At 41.3% G+C, this 24,991-nt stretch overlaps 1 protein-coding gene across 10 annotated transcripts in view; it reads left to right on the plus strand.

Moving 5' to 3' along the window:
* Positions 1 to 24,991, plus strand: part of med1 (mediator complex subunit 1) — a 61,886-nt gene that overhangs the window by 22,563 nt on the left and 14,332 nt on the right. For 9 of the 10 annotated variants that reach the window (XM_060939355.1, XM_060939357.1, XM_060939353.1 and 6 more), the window contains 3 exons: positions 4,349 to 4,473; positions 4,742 to 4,943; positions 6,543 to 6,614. In XM_060939355.1, the coding sequence (XP_060795338.1) occupies positions 4,349 to 4,473; positions 4,742 to 4,943; positions 6,543 to 6,614 (399 nt within the window). The remainder of the gene's footprint in view (positions 1 to 4,348; positions 4,474 to 4,741; positions 4,944 to 6,542; positions 6,615 to 24,991) is intronic. The other variant, XM_060939352.1, reaches the window with a different exon arrangement.

Below are 24,991 nucleotides of genomic sequence, written 5' to 3' on the forward strand. Positions count from 1 at the left end.
TGCTCATTTTAGCAAAATTCTAGCAACGTGAAATAAAATTCTTCCATTATTGAGGGAGCTTTTGAATTTCACCTGAGATAAAATGATTACTGCAAACACCAGCTGTTTTGGTTTTAACCTCTGTTAGATCAGCCCTGCCGATGTTGTTCAGCCATGATCTTCTCCTCTCTGTACTAAGCTCAGAGTTTCCTCACACTCTTTCTGAATTATGGACAGAATTATAAAAAATTGGTATGTGCCACAGTCACAAGTACTGTTGTGACCACAACCATGTACAGCACAAAGAAATGGCATAGTAAAAATGCTTAAAGTAGTGGAAAAACAGTTGTGCACGCATGACCGTTTTGTGTGGAATGTCGCTTGACCTCGCATTTGTATTTCTGCTAACATCAGGGTTTATACGATAGTCTTAATTATATTTTGCTTTGACGTCACTTGCAAGTCAAGGATATAGCATTGCTATCAGAGTTGGCAATGTGTCTTGCCTGGTGCATGGCTCTGCTTTCACTGATCAGCTTTCAGGTCTGGTCACTTATCTATGCTTCCCTGAGTGATTTCTTGTAGCCCAGGACCTCTTCGCCTGCTGCTACCATTGCTTCCTTAAGTTCTTCTCACCATTCTGATGTTCCTGGTGGTGCATCTGCTAGAGCGGAGAACCTGTTCCTCAGGAGGGTCTCAAACTGAGCTGCTGTGGCTGGATTTTTCAGTTTACTGGTGTTGAATCTTTTAGGCATAGTTGCCTTCCTCTTTTGTCTCTTTAGCTCAATCTTGATTTTGTCAATAGGTAGGTGGTGATTTGCTGCAGATGTCAGCCATTTGGTACACTCGTACATCTTGTAGATTGAACAAGATCACGTGGACATCTGATGACCGTAGAACCAAGACACAAATTGTAGACACATATCTACAAGACATGGTCTTCGCAATGTGGCCAATTTGTGTCTTGGTTCTATGGTCATCAGATGTCCATGTGATCTTGTGGATGTTGTTGTTTTCAAAGAGGGATGACCCAATCTTCATGTTCATGGCACATAACTGTATGAACCTATCCCATTTGTCTGTATGGTTGTCAAAAGCATGTGGGCAAAGGCTGTGTTCAAATCCTGATCTACTTCCTCCAACCTGGGTGTTCAGGCCTCCCATGATGAGGAGACATCATGCCATGATGAGATGTCATGCCAGGGGATCTTGTATCACATCCTGGAGCTGCTGGTAGAAAGCGTCTTGCACTTATAAGGTGTTCATTGACAGGTGTCCATTCTTCGAGGGTGTTGTTAGCAGCTTTATCTATGATAAGAGCTACTCCCCCGCTGGTGAGCGCCATCTCAGGGTTCCCGCGGGTCCTTAAGTCTTAAATACAACTTTCGGTTTTCAAGGCCTAAAAACGTCTTAAATTGTTTGGAATGACTGGAATTTTCAAAAGGGAGGTATTAAATTTAATATTGGACCGAATGAGTGAAATGTCTCCATCCGGTTTGGGGTATTTTTTTTTTTTTTTTTAACCGTAATTTTAAAAGTGACCAGTGTACCTTTTGGGGGCAGTATTGGTTCTGTGCATTCCGTAAATCAAGAACTAACGTTAGGAGGCTCTTGGAGGAAGTGTGGTGTGGTGGTTGTGAAGAGTGAGAGATACGCAGGTAGCTTACGTGGGCGCTAGAAAGCGTTGATAATTATGGGAAGATGTCTGTTTAACGACAAGTGGTTGGGGGATGACAAATACCCCCAAAATAAGGAGAAGGATAGTTTGTGATAAAAAGCGCTGGATCGCACAAATGTGTTTAAAGATGATAACGCAGCGCTGGGGACACGGCGGACTGGGAAACTGGTTTTTCATGGACACGAGGCGCGCGCGTGTGAGAGGTCAAGCGCTCCGGAGTGAAACGCAGGGGGGTTCGCGCATGCGCACAAGAGTCAGGTGGAAAATGGGACTTGTAGGACATAATAATAATAATAATAATGATTAGCATTTTTTTTTACATAATTAACATTGTTTATTGTACTAAGTTTAATATAAATATATAAACAACCTTTATTTCAAAACTCAATTAAAAAGAACTCCAGAAAATACAATAATTCTAAATATAGTACAATATAAATAATTTGTACAAAGTTTTTTAGTTTAATTACTTGTCATCTACAACAGTGTTTTTAATATAATAATAATATTAACAACCACTAATAATTAGTAGTAATAGTAATTATTATTGATTATTAATCATTACTTATGAATTAGTGATTAATAAGTACTAGGGATTATTAAATGTAAAATTAAGTTATTAAAAATTATTACAAATTATTAAAAAGTAGTAATTGGTAGAATACAAACAAATACTCATGGATAATTTTTTTTTTTTTTTTTTAAATGGTGAACATTGCCCCGCCTTTCGCCCGTAGTCAGCTGGGATAGGCTCCAGCTTGCCTGCGACCCTGTAGAAGGATAAAGCGGCTAGAGATAATGAGATGAGATAGTGAACATTGATATAACTGTACCACTAATAATAATAAACAATACAACTAGTAATACTTGTTTATGTTATCAGTTCAATTGTTATATCAATGTTCACTATAAAAAACAAATTTATTATCTATAATCCATGAATAATTGTTTGTATCACTACTACTACTACTACTACTACTACTAATAATAATAATAATTACTACTTTTTAATAATTTTAACTAATCTTATAACTCAATTTTATAGCATTTTAATAATCACTACTTATTATTTATTAGTATAATTTAGTAGTTGATGGTAATTACTAATTAAATTGCATTTTGATAATCACTGCTTATTAATTAAGTAGTAATTAATACTGAATTATAATAATTGCTCCTCAATTAATTAATATAGCTAATAAGTAGTGATTATTAAAATGTTATAAAATTGAGTTAATTTTTTTAAATTATTAAAAAAGTTGTTGATTATTATTTATTATTATTATTAGTAGTAGTAGTAATACAAACAATTATTCATGGATTATAGATAATTAATTATTTTTGAATAATAAACATTGATATAACAATTGCACTGATGATAATTATTTTAGTTATTACAACACATTGATTAATATTAATAATGGTTATGATAGGTGACAGTTGTTTTTCTGTGTTTAATGTAACACTGATGATTGTATGACTGCATAAACGGGTTTATGCTGTTACCTGCTATAAAGGAGAAGATACTCGAACTTCCTCAGCCAGCTGTATACTGTACGACACTCAGACTGATTTTGCTGTCGGACACAAAATCACACATCAAAGATAATCTTTGGGGACTGAAATAATGCCAGCTAAGGTTGTTCAGCTGGTTCTACTTGCCGTTTATTGTTTTCGTTTTTGAAATGATTCATGGTGTTTTCTCCAGTAAACACCAGTCTTCTCCTTGCTTCTACAGTAGTTCTGCAGGCCCAAAACACACGGCTTTGCTTCAGCTGTTTGCATGTCTAACAGTTGCCATTGATGCACCCTGTTGTTCACCAATTGTGTGCATTCTTCTTAAAGTTAGTAAAAAAATCTATTGCAGAAAACAGTTTTAAGTTGTCGTATTTATCATTTTCTTTGCCATGGTACAGTCTTAATTTTTCCATTTAGAGGTCTTGAAAAGGTCTTAAAAGTCTTTAAATTTGTACTTGAAAAATGTGCAGATACCCTGCATCTTGCTGGCCTGAGAACAGGATGGTCTTGTCCTCTGAGACAAACTTGCCTGAGTCAATCTAGCGGATTTCACTAATACGAGTGTTATTTATCAGACTCGTAAATTGGAGACGAGGACCCGGATTTTTTAAATTTAGTTTTTGTAATTTGATCAAATTATTGAAAACGACATTCCTGTTCTTGATGGTTCTCACTAGCTTTGGTCTAACACATCAAACTCAACTCAGAATAGGATGGTGAGTAGAGAGCGCTGCAGAAGGGTGGTAGTTATTAAATTGAGTCATTGGCAGATCTAGCCTCCTGTCCAGAAGAGGGAACTACAACCACAGGGACTTGTCTGTTTCCAACCCTCTCTCAGCAGAGTCAGCAAAATCATTAGAGTACATATACACTCCTGAGGCATCAACAATATCCGCTACTTATTTCCAAGCTATGCTTTTCTTCATAATGTCTCAATGCACATATAATGAGAGATCATATGTGGCCTCCAAGATGAAATCACAATTTTTTTTTTTCAGTAAATGGGAACTAATTGCAGGGAGTGAAGAACTGAAGTAGTTTTGGACCACATGCAGCATAGGATTGGTCAGATGACGCACTTGCACCAATGTATTTAGAAAAAGGAGAAAATGGTGTATGTCATTATTGGTGACTGTGTGTATTTGAGTAGTAAAATGGTCGTCTTTGTTACAGGTATCCCAGTGTTTGAGTTGGTTCCTGCTTTGGCCCCACTCTATGGCCTCATCGTTAAAAGCCAGCTTAGTGAAGAAGATGGCAGTGATGCTCCAGCTCCAGCCCGATCCATGAGATTTTACGCAGTGAGTGATATCTATGCAATCTAAGATCTTAGTGCCAGAGGTCAGTGATGGACTGTGACAGGTTTGCCCTCCACTGACAATTAATGAGAGATGCTTTTTAGCCATTTGGCAGTTTTGCCAGTATTGGTGATGTATACTTTATTTTCTTTGATTTTATAGAGAATGTTATTTGTTGATGTGTGGAATGTTGTTTTTGAGCATAGACTTTTGTACAGTGATGCTTCTGTAGACTTTACGTTGTTGAACCATTAACATTTGTTTTATAAAGTCTCTGCCAGGACAACAGCACTGTTACTTTCTGAATGGAGATGCCCCAGTGCAGGATGGGAAATCTCTGCAAGGCGCACTGGTGTCCAAAATCCCCTTTCGACACCCTGCTCACGTGCCCACTCTACTGGACATCATACGACACCAAGCAGCTTATAACACGCTGATCGGCAGCTGCGTCAAAAAGACATACATAAAGGAAGGTGGGTCTGTTGCCTCAATTGTTTACTGAACCACTCGGAGTTTATTTAGCTGATCACCAACCTGGACTGGTCACTGGACTCTTTGTGACTTCACACTGCAAGTCTGCATGGTACATGAATGTGTACAGTTACCCCATATCAAATCAAATCAAGTTTATTTGTATAGCACTTTTAACAATAAACATTGTCGCAAAGCAGCTTTACAGAATTTGAACGACTTAAAACATGAGCTAATTTTATCCCTAATCTATCCCCAATGAGCAAGCCTGTGGCGACGGTGGCAAAGAAAAACTCCCTCAGACGACATGAGGAAGAAACCTCGAGAGGAACCAGACTCAAAAGGGAACCCATCCTCATTTGGGCAACAACAGACAGCCTGACTATAATATTAACAGTTTTAACAGGTATAACCCTCAACTGTCCTCATGGGGTCGTCCTTCACAGGAGCGGTGTGATAAAACTCCGACCAGACACAGGGCACCAGGATGGATCAAGCAGGTCCGAGGGGCAGAAAAGGCCAGCATCTCAATCCCAGGATCAACATGTAACTCAGAGGGACAGATTGGGGGGGGGGAGAGAGAGAAAGAAAACACAGGTTGTTAGGTATGCCCTAAAAATGACAAGTATTAAATCTGTGTGGTAGACTCGCAGAAACGAGAGTCTTTACATCAGGCATAACACACAACAATGGCATGTTAATATGGTAAAAAATATATCATGACCTGCTCTGGCTGGATGCTTGATTGGGTGATGGGAGCACACTCCTCAGCAATGATGAGATGCAGATGGGACCCTTAGGGCTGGCCAAGACAATTCAGTTACATTTCACCGGGTCTGGGACACACGACAGAATGTCTGACGGCCGATTCCCTGCAGGCTACGATAGCCAGTCGAGGTCTCCACCCTCTCCACCAAAAGATTTCCTGTTGACTCCATGTAACTCAGAGGGACAGATTTGGGGTGGGGGGGAGGGAAAGAAAACACAGGTTGTTAGGTATGCCCAATGTCACCCATATGATCAGGCGGGTGCAGTTATTCCTTACAGCTGGTCACTTAGACAATTTGAGCAAATAGTTATCACACATGATCAATGGGGGTGAATTCTGTGTGGTTTTTTTTGTTTTTGTTTTTTTTTAATTTGGTCTATCTTTTATTTTGGAAATTGAGAATGAGGGTGGGTTCCCTTTTGAGGTCTGGTTCCTCTCAAGGCAGGCTTGTAGTACTCAAGTCCAGGATCTGGACTCCCAGTCCAACTCATGCCCTAATTTTAAGGACTCTTGACTTGGACTTGAGCACTGATGACTCGGACTCATGCATTAACTGCATTCGGACTTGTAAATTGGAGACGAGGACCAGATTTTATTTATTTATTTTTTGTAAGATGCCATAATAATTTGGCATAAGAGATTTATATCTACATTAATTTTTATACTAATTTAGTGCAAGAGAATACACACTCACCTGTTCATACATCATGTTCAGGAACAAACTAACATTAATGGTGCTAAAATGCTTGGAGAGAATGCCCCTAGGATTGTCTGCTTTGCTTATACAGACTTGTGCAGTGGGGAAAAAATGCACTATGTGTTCCATATGTAGAAGAACTATCGAGGAGACGACGGGGACAACCTCGAATTTCAATCGTCATTTGGCAAGACTACACCCAGAGAAGTGAGTGACACGCTCTGTTCTTTGCTCTGTTGGTAGCGGGGCTTGCTGAGCGATGAACAAGCTTTTTATTTGTAGCCTATTAACTAAAATGGGGCAGTCAAGCAGATAATTCGAATGGGGAGCACCCCTTGGAGGCTTGTGGGACCTCTCATACTGCAAATAATAGGGACTTAAGCCATTTATCCCAATTTTGTGTGTCCTTGCTTACAAACAATCGAATTCGATTTTTAAGTGTTTGATTAAACCTCTCCACCAAACCATCTGTTTGTGGGTGATGGATGCTGGTGCGGATAGATTTAATTCCCAATAACCCATACAGCACGTGACGTGTTCATGACATAAAGGTAGTGCCCTGGTCAGTCAGGATTTCTTTTGGAATCCTGACTCTGGAGATAACACGGGAGAGCTCCTCCACAATACTGTGTGCTGAAATATTGCTTCCGGATTTCGTGTTGTATAGGCCACCAGAACTAAAATAAAGTGATATCCTCGGGCTGACTGATCTAATGCCCCGATGAGATCCATACCAATTCTCTTGAAGGGGGTCTCAAGAGAGAGGGCGCAAAGGCGCTTTTGGAGTGGCCGCAGGATTTACTAGTTGGCATTCGTGGCATGCTGCACACTACCGACAAACATCCCCGCGAATCCCTGGCTAATAGAACAGAGCCATTATTCAGGCTAGTGTCTTATCCTGTCCCAAGTGTCCGGCTATTAAACCGATTAAAGTGAGCCGCATGGAATACGAGTTCCCTATGGCTCTTTGGGATTAACAACGGTGTTATCTGCTCACTGGTTCGAGTGTCCTGCGTCACTCAATACAGCCTATCATTAATAATAGCAAAGTATGGGAAGGAGTGTGTCACATTTGGCTGGAGGGGTTGACCTTCCGTTACTGTCACTTGGTCAAACGCATGACGCAGAGTCTCATCTCGCGACTGCTGTAACAGGAAGTCCTTAAGGGAATCCCCAAGAGAGGGAGGAGGGGCGAGCTGCTCCTCACTCCTCGCATTGCCCTTACATGGTGCTGACGGCTCTGTGACAGCTTCCCCAGTCAATGCTGCACTGGGATCCCCTGTGACGCATTATCGCAGGACCCACCCCCTACTATACGCGCCATTAATTCCCTAAACCCTGGCCAATCAGTCCCAAGGATCAGCGGGTGGGTAAGATGCAGGTTAAAGGATATAGGCAGAGCCATGGCCTCACTTTCATTTATAAATGCCTTGAGACCTCAAGAATGGCATAGGAATGGTTTTAAGTGCTAACAATAAATCTAATATAGTAATTTTTATGATTAAAGTGATTTCATATAGATAGCGGTCTGAGTGAATGACGCTGACATCCGTAACGTCACAGCAGGAAGTCTATCGGTCTCATCGCCATTTCCGCTATACTAAAACACAGAGCTGACTACAACTCTGATCCTCCTTTGAGCCAATTTATCGCCATGCCACGTAGATGTGTTTTTGGCTGGTGCAGCAACACAACAGAAGGTGGATTTATGTTGCATTCATGGCCCAAGAATGTTCAAACTGCAAAGATTTGGATGCGTTTTGCAAGAAGTTCATGGGTTCATTGGGTGCCAATGAAGTGGTCTCTCCTCTGCTCTCACATTTTACTGAAGACTCGTACGAGACCTCTGATCTGTTGAGGAGCATTGGCTATAAGCCCATATTGAAAGAGGGTGCAGTACCAGCAATTAAAGAAAAAAAAACAAGAAAAGGAAAGTATTTTATTTTTTTTTTAAATGAGTTCAGTTGCATCAGTCCTCCTGGAGCATGAGCCGAGGGATTGTTGCTAAAACCCGGGACGGGACATGTTGCTCGGGCAGTGACCTCCCCGCAGTTGTTGCTAAAACCGGTGACATCCCGTTCCGTCCTGGGTTGTAGTAATTGCCTGAGCCTAGCAGTAATGATGGAATACGCAGTATGGAGGGAGAGTGTGGACCAGCCGTCTTATTTCTAAACTGGATATTGCTGCCAGCTCTCCCTTACATGGAAGAAGCTAATGAACGGAGAGCTGAACGAACAACTGAAAGTCAGATTGTTTCAAAACAATCGCCCACAAGATCAGTCTTCAAGAAGCGAGAACACCAGACGGGTAAGCTCCAACTCTCATTTGGATAAAAAAAATAACGAGACAATTCCCCTGTGGGAAATTGTGAGAGTTATGCAGTGGCTGTAGCAGTCGCTATTGCAGGAGCTGCACTGAACTGTGTGAATGTGTGACTTGCCATGATGCTACAAGCATGTGTCTCTCTGAGAGGGAGCAGCCCCTCCCTCATGTATGTATGTGTGTGTGTGTGTGAGCGAGCAGCCCCTCCCCCATCCGCGCGCTGAGCGCAGAGACACAGAGTGTCACACAGAAAGTGAAGGATTTTCTCATACCCATTTTCCACCAAATCAGTTCCAGGGCTGGTTCGGGGCTGGTGCTGGTTCACAACTCGTTCAACTTGCGAGCCAGCTGAGAACCAGTTTGCTTTTCCATAGCTCGCGGTGCTAAGGGAAGCCACGTCAGTTACGTTGCTATATACGTCAGTTACGTCGCTGTATACGTCATTACGTCACTGTATACGTCAGTTACGTCACTACGTTTGCATAAACCTTGGCGCGAATATCGAAGCAAAAACAACATGGAAGAAGCAGCAGCAGCAACAACAACAATAATAATAATGGATGACTTCACGTTTGTACAGCTGCTGCTTCTCGTCGCTTAAAAATGGCGATCTTTCGCGGTCTTGTTATTGTTGTTGGTCTTAACACCCCCCCCCCCCCCCCCCCCCCCCCCCCCCCGCTGACGTAAGCGGTTCTTTCCTCTGGCCCAGCAGAGAGTTGGTGCTAGCCTGGAACGGGTTTTTTTTGGCCCCAGAGCCAGTTCTTTGTCAGTGGAAACAGAAAACCCGGTTCCAAACTAAGCACTGGCCCCGAACCAGCCCTGGAACTGCTTTGGTGGAAAAGGGGCATCAGAGTGCTCCCTCCAAACAATGGGGATTTACACGAAAACGGAAGGAGATATTCACAAAATTCTTTCACATTGAGCACCACAAGGCTCTCCTGAACACATTGATGTAAATTTTTTTTGTCTGTAGTGTAAAAAATGAGGACATTAGAGCGAGTTAAAAACAAGTGACTTTTCTGATTTTGCAGTAAAAGCGCTGCCACGTTTATAATGGGAGTCTATGGGGCAGCGCGCCTGTCCTCTCCTTACTTTCAGGCTTCTCATTCAAAAACAGTAAATCCTATCGTGCAGGTAGACACATTGTGTGAATCAGGACAAGTGTGACTACAACTTTTGAGAAAATTGTGTGTAGAGTGAAAACTGTGTCTGAAAACACAATTTAAATGAGAAAGTTAGAGCCTTTTTTTCAGGCTGCCTACACTCTAAATTCCTGAGCCACGCTGGTGTGTAACGCAATAGACACCCATTATAAAGTCTGAATTTCTCCAGGTTTGCTCATGGTGTTTGAGCTGGGACTGATCCAAAAGTATAGAACCTAGCAAAAAAGTTGAATGCCAGATCCACACAGGAGAAGTTTCTCTACGTTTTAAAGTTTGAATCATGTCTCTAGGTGAAAGCATGCCAGAGCAGTGGAGGTTTGAAAAATGTTGAAAATGTGCGTTGTTTTTCAATTAATTCCATGGAAATGAATTGGAAAATTTGGACGATTTTTACGTCGCGAAAAAATCGTATTTTGATGAACAAAATAATAGTATAGCGAGTCCGATCGAGCCGCATGTTTTGATATATTGTTTGTCTGTGTGCGATGCACGGTTATTGGGTTATTTGAAATCGAAATTTGTAGAGAGCCTAGGTACTGCTTCACTACTAATAATAATAAGAAACACACAGAAGAACAATAGTTATGCATGCCTAGGCACTGCATCACTAATAACACGTTGTTTACCTGCATTTAGATTAATACATGTAACTTGTATGGTGTATTTTTAAGTTACCGGTATAATAATATTTAATTTGCTTCAGAATGTGATTCTCAGTTCATCTGAATATTTAATTAGCCTTTTACGTTTTGTCAGTGAAAATGCATGCATGTACATGTATGTTGCATAAGTTATAATGCCTATCCTGTTTTAATGAGTCAACTCACAATCAATTAAGTCAAATCAGTCTTAGTTGAGCAAGTCGGTAACGGTATTTCTTACTTTCACCATAAATTTTTATTTACATGATTTTGGTCTATAGCTGTAAAAGGCCTCTGCCTTAAAACCGGTTCCTGCAGTGACGTCATGGACTCAGGCATGGCTAGCTCAGCGGGGCAGCTCAAATGCCAACTTTGCGGTCAATTTTAACTCTTAAAAAAAATATATATATATATATATATATATATATATATATATATATATATATATATATATATATATATATTGGGGCTGCTCGATATTGGAAAAAATCAATACCACGATTTTTTCAGTAAATATTGATATCGCGATTTTTAAAACGATATTTATACACCTTTTTTTTAAAGCCCCGATCATCAACACCCGAGGCACCAGGCCACATTTTTATAGTACAGGCCTCATAGGCTACCTGTCAACCCTTCCCGTTGTACCCTGAAACGCCTTTTACTTAAACTATTTACTGTGCAAGCGCGTACTTTGCATAGGTCCTATCGCCTGCACAAGGCTCACGTTCTCCTCACTCAACATTTACGATCACAGAGGATGGAGCCAGCGCTGGTATTACCAGTGATTACTGCGTAACGTCCACACTGGCTCGTAGCCAGCCAAGGATAAAATCTCTCTGTCTCTCACTCTCTCACACACACACACACACACACACACTACAACGTAAGCTTGTGTGTTGTTAAGACACTAACATTAAACACGCACACACATGGACTGGCCATTGGGAGTAGCGGGAGTTTTCCCGGTGGGCCGGTGGTTCAGCGTGGGCCGGCGGAGAAAAAAAAAAAAACAGTTGCGCGCTGGCCTTTAATATGATAAGCAATGTTAACAGTTTCTTTAAGAAACTGTTAACATTGCTTATCATATTAAACAGTTTCTTTAAGAAACTGTTAACATTGCTTATCATATTAAAGGCCAGCGCGCAACTGTGTGTTTTTTTTGTTTGTTTGTTTGTTTTTTTTTCCTCCGCCGGCCCACACTGAACCACCGGCCCACCGGGAAAACTCCCGCTACTCCCGATGGCCAGTCCGTGTGTGAACACGCACAATATAGAGACAAGTCCTTAAGAATTAACATGCATGAAAATAGCTCAGCGGCATGTAAACATTCCCTGAAAGTGTAGGTGGCACTGCGGCTAGATGCTACGTGAAATGGCACAAGGCAAACACCATGCTTCGCTCAGTCAACAGACAAAATCCACGAACCCAGTAGTCGTCCTACTACTGTGGGTTAGTGTTCTGTGGCCAAAAACACCCTATGCACAGTCATTCCAAAACATCCCCACTAGTTGCAGGTTATGTCTCAAATACAGATATGCGTTGTGGATTAAGCGATCTATTTTCAAGCATCAGGCTTCTCTTTCTTCATCTTCCAAATGTGGACTCCGCTATCTTTTTGGCATGTCAGCATTGAAATACCATTTGCAGAGATTTCACTCGAAAAGTAAAAGCAACACATGATTAGGGCTACATGATTAGCAGGGGGACACCGTTTTAAGCGCACGGAATTTTAAAAACAACGTAATTACATCTGAGTCCGTCTACATCGCGCAATAAACCCGTCCTTAGCAGAACCTACTTCAAAGCATGATGCTAGCTGCAGATGCACAAGTCAAAATCAAATGAACCCAAGTAAACATGCCGCGGTGGGCAACATTAATAACCAAATTGCCTTACCTTAAAACGCTGCCTTGACCACAGGACGACTCGCAATTATTCCACTTAAATCCACACGGTTTAACACATCTAACACAGCTAGCAATCTGGATATGTGCTAATATTGTTGTGCTTGTTTTCTTCCGTAGATGCAATTTTTACATTACCCAGTCCCACATCCAAAAATATGATGTAAATATATGTTAATTGTATTATTATAATTATTAGCAAGCAAATCAAACAACATATTAACAAATCAATATATCAAATCACCCGACACGTATGAAAACAGAAGAACTGATTTTTTACTGTTGCGGAGATATCGCGGGAGTAGAATGGATGACGTATACAAGGCTACGGTGTGCCTTAGGGGACAGAAGGGTTCGTTTTACCTTACAAAAAATCATTTCATATCGATATTATGAATTTTGATATCGTTTGACACCAATATCGATATCGTGATAAAAATACGATATATTGCACAGCTCTAAAATATATATCAGGCCTAGAAATTCAAATATTTTTTTCACCAGCCAGCTGGACTAGTTACCTTCCAAAGTAACTAGCCAAACAGAAAATCAACTAGCCAAAATTTGTTCATGTATGAATTTTACTTCTGTCAAAAATAATGCAAAAGAGAGTAGTTACCATTGTTCATGACTAATGTGCATTTATTTCAAGACCCGAGTATTTTGATACTGTTGTTAAATACATAAATAAGAACAACACAGAGCACCATAATATAATATCAACAAATGATAATATATTGGAAAACTTGGCAACTTGGTGTATGAGTATTGAAAACAAATATACTTACTATCATGACTATAGCACCCAAAATATGCCCAACATGCTTTCTGTATTTAGCCATTTATGAGAGAGAAAGCATTAGGAGCTTCATATTGACTAGGAATCAACTTGAAAAAATTTAATTATTCCATAAAAATCGTATCGCAGCCAAGGCCTACCCTGCTCCCATGTTTGCTTATAAGTCCTTTGTCATTTCTCCTTCTCGTACGCTTTATCGGCGGCCTTTTTCACCTCTTCAGACCAAGGTTGCTTTGTCCCCATCTCTGGCGGTTTCTGTACACCTTTCAGAAAATTCCACATCGCAACGTAGCTTTGGCAGATGTAGATGTAAACAACAAAAAAACATGCGTGTTTAAATGGGCGATAATGTGGCCACATCTATTGAATTTGATAACGTGATGTGGCAGTAGGGGCGTGGCCAAGCGTCGGTCTGTGAATGGAGGGCTGAGTCAGGGAAGGTAAGTGGTGGAATCATTGCACCTGATGGGGATTAACCTGTGTTTGTGTGTCTTCCCCAGTGACCGTGCCCTTTAAAAGGAGAGGAGAGCAGAGAAAGGGAGCTCTCCCCAACCAGAACGTGTGTGCACGCGCGCGTGGCTGGGAAGTGATAAAAGGCTGAAAAGCTAGCAATAAATAGTTCATTGAGAACTCTGTTCTGGCCTGCCGTGCTTCTGTGCTCCACCCACCTGGTCCAATACTACACGTGATTACCGCGATATTCAACGAGATGCGTTATATGCATGCGCAGTAGTGAAAAAAACGACAGCCTGACTCGTACACGATATGATTCGGAATTCTTCGGTAGTTTCCGTCCTGCCGATAAACACATCAATTAACACAGACACAGCACACGCTTAATATGTGGCGGCTTTAGTTGACGGTGTGTCTGAATCTTCGCTTCATATATATATTTTTTTTTTATTTTCAACTAGCCAGCCGGGCTGGCTAGTGACAGGAATTACCCGCCAAATGACAAATTAAGTCGCCTCGGGCGACTGGACCACTGCGAATAATAATAATTATTTATTTATTTATTTATTTATTTTTCATTCCCATTTATGCAGCATACAAGAGTCAAGGATGGAGATACTATCCACTCAGAAATTTATTTAAAAATAAAGGCTCTGTGTATCTGCTTTAACTACCGTCTTTATGCTATGCTTTCCCCCCCCCAAAAAAAAATTTAAATTTGGACGGACACTAGTGGATAATTGTGAACATCCCCGTGCGCACACAATCTTCACCACTTGTGCCGTCCCCAGTGCCTCACCTTGCACCAGGCTTTGGTGGATTGAGGTCTGATTACAAGCGGAATCTACCAACGCGTAATCCGTATCCCCTTGGACACTCGCCAGTATATGATACGCTCTGGCGCATTGGGTATCCAGACCACCGCTCCCACCTCCATTGCGGAACACTGACCCTGGAGATGCTCGGGTTCCCCACAGCGCCAGCGCACTGGCCCAGGCTTCACCTCTGCACTGGCATTGTGGGTGTCACTCACCTGGGGGAGAAAGACACAGAAGGGACAGATGGGAGGACACTGTGGGTGTGGCGGGCCAGCTGGGGGAACAGGGCAGGGACAAGGAGAGAGAGAGAGAAGAGACGACATGTCCGCCTGCTGCTGGAACCGCTGCCAGATGGTCCTCCGCCAGCTCGATGGCTTGATCCAGTGATGCCGGGCAGTGACACTGGACCCACGCTGCTGTTCCTTCTGGAAGTCGCACGACAAACTGCTCCAGCGTCACCCAGGTCAATGATCCCCTCGGCCAGCAGGCGTCCCGGTGCTGTTGGCTGAACGCAAATGGCCGGCCAGCCTCCTCCAATGTCAGCGTCCGTAAGCGCAATGTTGTTCTGGGGAGCAGCTGACATGCTGCAGGATGGCTCGCTTCGGGTTCTCATAGATGAGTCAGCTGTCGGCGAGGAGCTGCTGTGCAGCAAGCTGCACCTCCCCAGTCAGTAATGGTAGCAGGTGCGCTGCTCGACCAGCCACCCTCATGCTTCAGCCGCTTGCTCCAGGAGTGCGATGAAGGCTTCCGGATCGTCTTGCGGCCCTATCTTGGTAAGGGTGACTTGGGCAGGGTCTGTTGCGGTGGCAGTCAAGGACCCTGCCAATGTGAGCAGGTGCTGGAATGCCTGGCGATCTTCCTGCTGAGCCAGCATCAAGGCTCAAGACGTTCTTGCTACTTCCGGAGGGCAATCAGCGCTTGGTGCTGGTTCTGTTGGATGGTAGTGAGGACATGGATCAAGTCCTTAAATGGGGAGGACTCCATCGGTGGTTCTCTTCAGTATCCCAGCTTTCAGCACCATTGTGGTATTTCCCTGATGTGGGTGGAACACTGAAGTGCATCAGACAGGAGATGATGTTCACACACAACTTTTTATTGTTTATTGGCTTTGCTTTTCAGCTTTACTTGGCGCACCCAAACACACGTGTGTTCTCATCGGAAGCGATCCTTCAGGGCTCTACATTAACTTTTGAAACCACTTGTCCTGTCGGGCAAGTTGAAAGAAAATTGACTTGTCCGAAGAAATATTTGAGAAAAAAAAAACAAACTATTTGTAACCCAACAATCTTTATTGCATTTGTTTCTGAATTCACAACATATGCATAATATCTATGAATCAAAAGTAATCAATACTTGATATACTGAGGCAAAAGTTCAAAAATATAGTAAAACAGACTGACTGATACCATAATTCACCAATTATTATGCTGAAGTTCAGAAGCAATATATTCCAATAGAGTAGAAATTATGAACATAAAAGTTTAAGAACAAAATAACTATACTATGAGATCCAGAAACACTAACCATTATATATACACAGATCAGTACTCTGCAGACCATCAATCATTAATTTATTTATGAGAAATTGAAAACCAGAAAATTAAAATTATATATATTTTCATTTTTAAATTATTAACTTTTGAATATATATCCTCCACTGATTAATTGTCTAATTATTCAGTGTGGCTCCTGTATGGTATTTAATGGTAAAAAAAAAAAGAATTAATAATTTCAAATAATCCATAATTATATCTAAATTATAGAGCCCTATGTTTCAAATCCCTAAACTCCCATTACTAATTAGTTAATTAATATAGCTGGTAACCTAATTAGCAGCCATTTGACAGCTTGGTATTTCATAGATAATTTCCCCCACTCCTACCTCACTCCCGGTCAATCCACACGCATGCAGGCACACATTCCAAGCCCAGCACACCTCGCCACGCACGCTCTGCTATATAATGAACACCATCAACAATTCAAAGATTTGGAAATTACCACATACTCAACGTAAATATACAGTTGAATAATGATCCTGCCAACAGAAATGTCAATAAATCCACATGTATGACATGATTAAAACCAATCGTAAACGACTGTTTACTTTTCAGCTCAAATACACGAAGCAGTATTGGCCGGTTTCACAAGTGGAATATTGCGCATGCGCACATCACTCTTTCCGAATAGAAACATCCGGCGATTCATCAAAATATGTCGAGTGAGATGCTTCAGAAATCATGTGAATAAACTGATAAATTTTGATATGTAACCCAAATATCGGCGTATTTTGGCACTTGTCCGATCGGACAAGTAACTGAAACGATGAACTTGTCCGACATAAAGTATCACTTGTCGCGGACAAGCATTAATGTCGAGCCCTGTCCTTTCTCGTCATGCTCTCCCTCTTTTTCTACCTTTTGTCTTCGCTGCAAAACACACAAACATTAATCAGCAACAGATGTACAGACTTTGCCACTCACCTTCCCTGACCCAGCCCTCCATTCACAAACCGCCGCTTGGCCACGCCTCCGCTGCTACAGCAGGTAATACAATTAAATATCTTTGAGTACAAATACCAAAAGATCTTGCTACTATTTATGAAAATAATTATACAAACATTTCAACAGATATCAAAATGAACTTAAGTTACTGGTTGTTACGACCAGTGAAGATGTATAACCCAATAGAAATCATTAAAATGAATATACTACCCAGGCTCTTATTCCTCTTTCAGTCCCTGCCAGTTGATGTACCTCCCAAGCAATTTAACGAGTGGAATGGGATGATGTCGTCATTTATTTGGGGAAAACAAAAACCATGGATCAGATTTCAGACTTTACAGTTGCCTAAAGATAAAGGTGGAGTGGCTTTACCCTGCCTGGAAGATTACTACAAGGCAGCACAACTGTGTTTTCTGGTCTGTTGGTGTGATCTGGAGTGTGATGCGAAATGGAAGGATTTGGAACAGAAATTAATAAGTGTACCTCTCCCGTTTTTACTGGGAGACAAAACTCTCCAAAAAAAATTGAGTAAAATGACTAACTGGATTGTAACCTTCCTTAACATCTGGCACAAAAAGCGTAGTGATTCCAAATTTGAGAGAAATGTTCGAATATTACGCTGGATAGTGTACAATACGGACTTCACACCAGCCAAACTGGACAGCAGATTCAAACGCTGGTTAGCTTTGGGTATCACCTTATACTGCAATATTTCCTCGGTCACTGGATTAGACTCCTTTCAGTGACTTTCAGAAACCTATGATCTGGAGGAAAAAAAATGTACTCAGATACAGTGGTGCTTGAAAGTTTGTGAACCCTTTAGAATTTTCTATATTTCTGCATAAATATGACCTAAAACATCATCAGATTTTCACACAAGTCCTAAAAGTAGATACAGAGAACCCAGTTAAACAAATGAGACAAAAATATTATACTTGGTCATTTATTTATTGAGGAAAATGATCCAATATTACATATCTGTGAGTGGCAAAAGTATGTGAACCTTTGCTTTCAATATCTGGTGTGACCCCCTTGTGCAGCAATAACTGCAACTAAACATTTCTGGTAACTGTTGATCAGTCCTGCACACCGGCTTGGAGGAATTTTAGCCCGTTCCTCCGTACAGAACAGCTTCAACTCTGGGATGTTGGTGGGTTTCCTCACATGAACTGCTCGCTTCAGGTCCTTCCACAACATTTCCATTGGATTAAGGTCAGAACTTTGACTTGGCCATTCCAAAACATTACCTTTATTCTTCTTTAACCATTTTTGGTAGAATGACTTGTGTGCTTCGGGTCATTGTCTTGCTGCATGACCCACCTTTTCTTGAGATTCAGTTCATGGACAGATGTCCTGACATTTTCCTTTAGAATTTGCTGGTATAATTCAGAATTCATTGTTCCATCAATGATGGTAAGCTGCCCTGGCCCAGATGCAGCAAAACAGGCCCAAACCATGATACTACCACCACCATGTTTCACAGATGAGATAAGGTTCTTATGCTGGAGTGCAGTGTTTTCCTTTCTCCAAACATAACGCTCCTCATTTAAACCAAAAAGTTCTAGTTTGGTCTCATCCATCCACAAAACATTTTTCCAATAGCCTTCTGGCTTGTCCATGTGATCTTTAGCAAACCAGATGAGCAGCAATGTTCTTTTTGGAGAGCAGTGGATTTCTCCTTGCAACCCTGCCATGCACACCATTGTTGTTCAGTGTTCTCCTGATGGTGGACTCATGAACATTAACATTAGCCAATGTGAGAGAGGACTTCAGTTGCTTAGAAGTTACCGTGCGGTCCTTTGTGACCTTGCCAACTATTACACGCCTTGCTCTTGGAGTGATCTTTGTTGGTCAACCAGTCCTGGGGAGGATAACAATGGTCTTGAATTTCCTCCATTTGTACACAATCTGTCTGATTGTGGATTGGTGGAGTCCAAACTCTTTAGAGATGGTTTTGTAACCTTTTCCAGCCTGATGAGCATCAACAACGCTTTTTCTGAGGTCCTCAGAAATCTCTTTTGTTCGTGCCATGATACACTTCCCCAAACATGTGTTGTGAAGATCAGACTTTGATAGATCCCTGTTCTTTAAATAAAACGGGGTGCCCACTCACACCTGATTGTCATCCCATTGATTGAAAACACCTGACTCGAATTTCACCTTCAAATTAACTGCTAATCCTAGAGGTTCACATACTTTTGCCACTCACAGATATGTAATATTGGATCATTTTTCTCAATAAATAAATGACCAAATATAATATTTTTATCTCATTTGTTTAACTGGGTTCTCTTTATCTACTTTTAGGACTTGTGTGAAAATCTGATGTTGTTTTAGGTCATATTTATGCAGAAATATAGAAAATTCTAAAGGGTTCACAAACTTTCAAGCGCCACTGTACTGAGACAGCATTATGAAAAAAACATTAAAACCTATGGAAAGGAGGGAATGAGCCTGATTGGGATATTTAGTAATGCATGTAAAAATAACTTTTTAAAGGAAAACTGATTTCCAGGATTTATTCCGCTCTACAACTAGACGGGGGGCTTTCTACAATGTATATTAAAGCAAGATGGGAGAAAGAAGCTAACGTACAGTTAACTGAAGACGACTGGCTTAATATTTGCAAGACACAATCTACCACCTCTAGTTCAGAGCTGTGGAGGGAATTCACTTGTAAAAACATTTTAAGATGCTTCATTACAGCAAACATTAATAGCTTACAGACCAACAATCCAGAACATGGACAGTGTTGGAGAAGGTGTGGTAATATGTCTGCTGGCCTCTTCCACATATTCTGGGAGTGTCCAAATATCACTTCATACTGGGTAGATGTAATAACAGCAATCAGATCAACTATCAGCCTTCAGCTTGATCTTAGTTTCAGCATATATATATATATATATATATATATATATATATATATATATATATATATATATATATATATATATATAAAACCAGGAAATGGCTGAGCAGTGAGTGTCCGACAATAAAAGAAATTCATAGCATGGAAAGATTAACATTTTCCCTGAGACATGATATAGAGAAGGGTAATAGATATTGGAAGAAATGGAGACGTTACAGCTATTGACATGATGCGCCACACACACAAAACATAACTGTACTAGCCCATTTCATTTCGATTTTCACTTGGAATATCAAGTATTTCACACTGTAGTAGATGACCCTGTCTGTTGTTTGTTCTGTGTACATATGTTTGTATAAGTATACGGATTAAAGCAAAAAAAAATTATTTGACTGAAAATTTACGGGGTGGGTTATGGGTGGATTTCGATAAAATTCTACGGGGGGTATGGGTGGATTTCGATGAAATTCTGAGAATGGTTAACTTAGAACTGATAACTTTTATCAATTAATTAATGGATTAATATATTCAATTTATTGCACTTTCTTTCCATTGCTTCCGTATATTTTTTGTGGCAAACCACACAAATGCAAGCGCCTGGAATGTTTAGTTTTTTGCACCATGAACTAAATGGCTTTTCGTTTTCACCTATTTCGTACAGCCAAGCCCACCTCCACTTGTTTTTTACACCTTTATCGATGGCAGACACATCAGTGCCTTCTTTCATGTAAAGCGCATCCATGCTGCCGAAACCGAAAGCAGAATGACATGCTCCTCTATGCTCGACGTCAATATAGAAAAAAGTTTGGATCTTCGCTAAAATTAAAATTATAATTTGACCTTACTTTGTATTGAATACGACTTCAAAAACAATTCAAGATTTTATTAAGAGAAATATTGTGGCCAACACGAGTGTTAAGTTACCTAAAAGATCGCGTGAAGTTGGCTGCTATCTGCTTTGCGTTCTTTCTCATTTTCCTCCATCATTTCATAGGCCAGAAACAGATGTTTTGACGTAATTTAACTTAGTAGGCTATGATTATTATTTAACCGTAGTCTTCTAGACATTTTGATTGTTTGGGGCACTGAACGCTGGTGTATGATTTTCAGAGAATAAAGTTTAGCGCATGTCGGAACATCATTGCGCTCACAGCCTCCAACTCCTCAAACGTCCTTTAAATTGTGATATAACGTAGGCTATAAGGCACGGTTCTAACATACCTTACACATTGGCCTAACGAAAATAATAATTGTTGGGGCGTCTGCTGATTTGTTAGCTATAAATTTAGGTCTAATTACTTCTGACAGTCTGCAAGCATTGCACCGTCGGGTCTTCAAGTCTGGCTGAAGCAGAGGAGCGGGCTTTCCGGGGTTTATTTTTTTATTTTTTTATTTTTTAACATGCTCTATTTCTATATGTCCAGGTTTGAATTAAGTCATTTTGGCAAGATTTAATTTAATACAAAACAGAAATGGTCAGACACAAGCACGCCAAGCACATGGGAATGTATTTTGCCAATTTTGACAGCGCATGTTTTTTTTAATGCCGCACCGTAGACAGCGAACGTTTAGACATGATCAAACATAGGAAATGAACGACACAAAGCATGGCTCAAAAACAAAAAAGTTAAATAAACCCTGCTGATAGTTGATGGTGTTGCAATACATCAATGTTATAACCCAATCTCTACCCAACCACCTGTCATTTTAATTCTCCTCGGACCAGCACCAGCCTCACATTTGGCCTTGGGAGAGTTCAGGTGACGGAAATCTGTCACACGACGGAAAACTTTAATCCATGTAAGTATTGCCAAAAACAAAATAATTGGAAAAAAGGGGGAAAATTTTTATTTATATAATATATATAAAATGAAGGCTACTGGGTTTTGCTGCAAAATTAAGAAGTGTGAGTGACAGTCAAAGTGACCAGAAGAACTGTGGCTGGTTCTGTCAGATGCTCAGTAAAACCTACAGCTCATTTCCTTATAAAACTGCACTCATTGTACCTGAGACGACTATTTTCTTTTTTAAGCAAATATCGACATTGATTCACTTATTCATGGCTTACTGCTGTTGTACGTTTAAAAAATAATAATGTTGAGCCTTTTTTTTTTTTTAAACCACAGCATTTCTTTACATGTGCCTAAGACTTACACAGTTTTGTGTGTGTGTGTGTGTGTGTTGTAAAGCGGCTTTGTGACAAATGTCCATTGTTAAAAGTGCTATACAAATGGAATCAAATTGAATAGAACCCAAGATCTCCTGTATGCTTGGTGTAATAAATGTGCAGTTATTGTTGGCTATTCCATGACCCCTGATGTTTATTTATGCTTTTGTTTATTCATTTTACATGCAGGAATACTAGTGTTTTGCTATGATTTGCATGAACTAAATCAATAAAAGGACTTTTTTTTTTTTTTAAGCATCCCTGGGTGCTGGGGCGGCACGGTGGTGTAGTGGTTAGCGCTGTCGCCTCACAGCAAGAAGGCCTGGGTTCGAGCCCTGTGGCCGGCGAGGGCCTTTCTGTGTGGAGTTTGCATGTTCTCCCCGTGTCTGCGTGGGTTTCCTCCGGGTGCTCCGGTTTCCCCCACAGTCCAAAGACATGCAGGTTAGGTTAACTGGTGACTCTAAATTGACCATAGGTGTGAATGTGAGTGTGAATGGTTGTCTGTGTCTATTGCCGCTTTTCCACTACAAACGCGGCTGAGCCGTGCCGTGCCGAGTCGAGCTGAGTCGGGCTGAGCGGGGCTATTGAAGTTGCATTTCGACTACAACCGCGCTGAACCGTGCTGGCTGGAAGTGGGTGGACACATTGGGTGGAGTTAGCGAAAGTGGGTGGACGTCACGTGATGTCGTTAAGCAGCGCAAACAGTGACATCAGTGACAGTGGCGGAACAAGTCAGAGCCGGGCCGGGGGCGGGGCAAATGACCGGGCTTTTTATTAAAGCTTATCATAACATCATTTTAGGTTACAAAATGTCCGCAACTGCGGTGTTTACCAATTTCAACACTACCGGGTGCAACTATGTTATTTAGTACATCAAGTCCTTCAAACGAACATGTAACTCAGAAACAAAAAACATTAGGATACTGTACATGGCTCATAATAAAACATCAATAGCCTATACTGCGCACATTATTTGAAGGGCATACGAATGAGCGCTCAGAGGTTGCAACGGTGACAGGAAGAGTCAGAAATAAAAGGAGGGCGGTGCAAACCTCACTGAATGCACTGTGTTTACCAATTTCAACACTACGGGGTGCAACTATGTTATTTTGTACATTAAGTCCTTCAAACGAACATGTAACTCAAACAAAAAAACATTCGGCGACGTACTGTACATGGCTCATAATAAAACATCAATAGCCTACTGCGCGCATTATTTGAAGGGCATACGACGAGCCTTGCGCTCCGCGAACTCGTCCACGATGCTCTGTATGTCACTGATTCAGTGAGCTTTTAAGCGGTAGTCTCACGACCCGAATAGTAAACAATAAACACGGAGGACATGGAGTCGTTAGTATTGCTGGTCTTGGTGCTGTGGCTTGTTGTCACCTACAACGCCAACAGATACTGGCAAGAGCGTATAGATGAGGCGAGGCGCATAAGGCTTCAGAAATTCTCGTAATTCATAATTCTTCTTCTTCCGGGTTTGCGGTGTTTACAGATCCCAGCGCGCTCGCGGGGCGTGTGTGGGCATGTGAGGACACTCCTCCTCACCAATCAGTGCACAGGGGAGTGTCTGCTCACGCCCCCAACCTCAGTCGGCACGGTTTGGCTCGCTTCAGCCCCACTCCAAAACGGTGCGAGTTTTACGGGCTAAGCGGGGCTGAAACGAGCTGAGTCGTGCTGGTTTTTGGTAGTCGAAACGCGAGCCGTGTCGGGCTGAAGTGAGCTGAAGCGAGCTGAAGTGAGCTGAAAAAGGGTAGTGGAAAAGGGCCATATGTGTCAGCCCTGTGATGACCTGGCGACTTATCCAGGGTGTACCCCGCCTTTTGCCTGTAGTCAGCTGGGATAGGCTCCAGCTTGCCTGCGACCCTGTAGAAGGATAAAGCGGCTAGAGATAATGAGATGAGATCCCTGGGTGCTATTAGCGTGGTAACTTGGCTAGCTGGCACAGGCCTGAGTACATCGTACTGCTATGCACAAGTTTCCAGCACATTATGGACAGTTCAGGTACACTTACAGCACACTTTTCCACTTTGCATCAGTCCATCTTAGATGACCTTGGGCCTGAAGAATTTGGTGGAATTTCCGGATGTTGTTGATATCAGTGTTGTTGTTAAGTCACTAAACCTCGAGTCTGAGTCCAGTCTCAAGTCCCCAGTGTTCAAGTCCAAGTCATGAAAGAAAATTTCAAGTCCAAGAACAAGACTCCAGCCACTACATTTGACAGTCGCTGTTGCTACCTTTATGTGAAACCGTCTCTGCTGCTGTGTTGGACTAACATTACTGCTTGACTGCCCCCATTTTAGTTAATAGGCTACAGATAAAAAGCTTGTTCATCGCTCAGTAAGCTACACGGCAGTGAACATAGCGTGTCACTTACTTCTCCGGGTGTAGTCTTGCCAAATGACGATTGAAGTTCGAGGTTGTCCCTGTCATCTCCTTGATGGTTCTTCTACATATGAAACACATAGCAGTGTGTTTTTCCCCCCCGCACGAGAAGTCTCTAGAAACAAAGCGGACAATCCTAGGAGCATTCTCATTTTAGTGCCATTAATGTTAGTTTGTTCCTGAACATGACACATGAACAGGTGAATGTGCATTCTCTTGCACTAAATTACTATACAAATGAATGTTTGTTTATTATTATTATTATTATTATTATTATTATTATTATTATTATGGCATGTTACAAAAAAATTAAGAAAAAATCTGAGTCCTTGTCTCCAATTTACGAGTCCGAATGCAGTTAATGCATGAGGTCAAGTCAAGTCACAAGTCCTTAAAATTGGAGCACGAGTCGGACTCGAGTACTTCAAGCCTGATTGATTAATAGTTGACTATTGACTTTTGCATCACATGGTAGATGCAGCGACAGACTGTGTTTACTGACAGTGGTTTTCCAAAGTGTTCTCGAGCCTATGTATAATGTCCTTTTATACAG

The sequence above is a fragment of the Neoarius graeffei genome, chromosome 14 (assembly GCF_027579695.1).
Source record: "Neoarius graeffei isolate fNeoGra1 chromosome 14, fNeoGra1.pri, whole genome shotgun sequence".
NCBI lineage: Eukaryota > Metazoa > Chordata > Actinopteri > Siluriformes > Ariidae > Neoarius > Neoarius graeffei.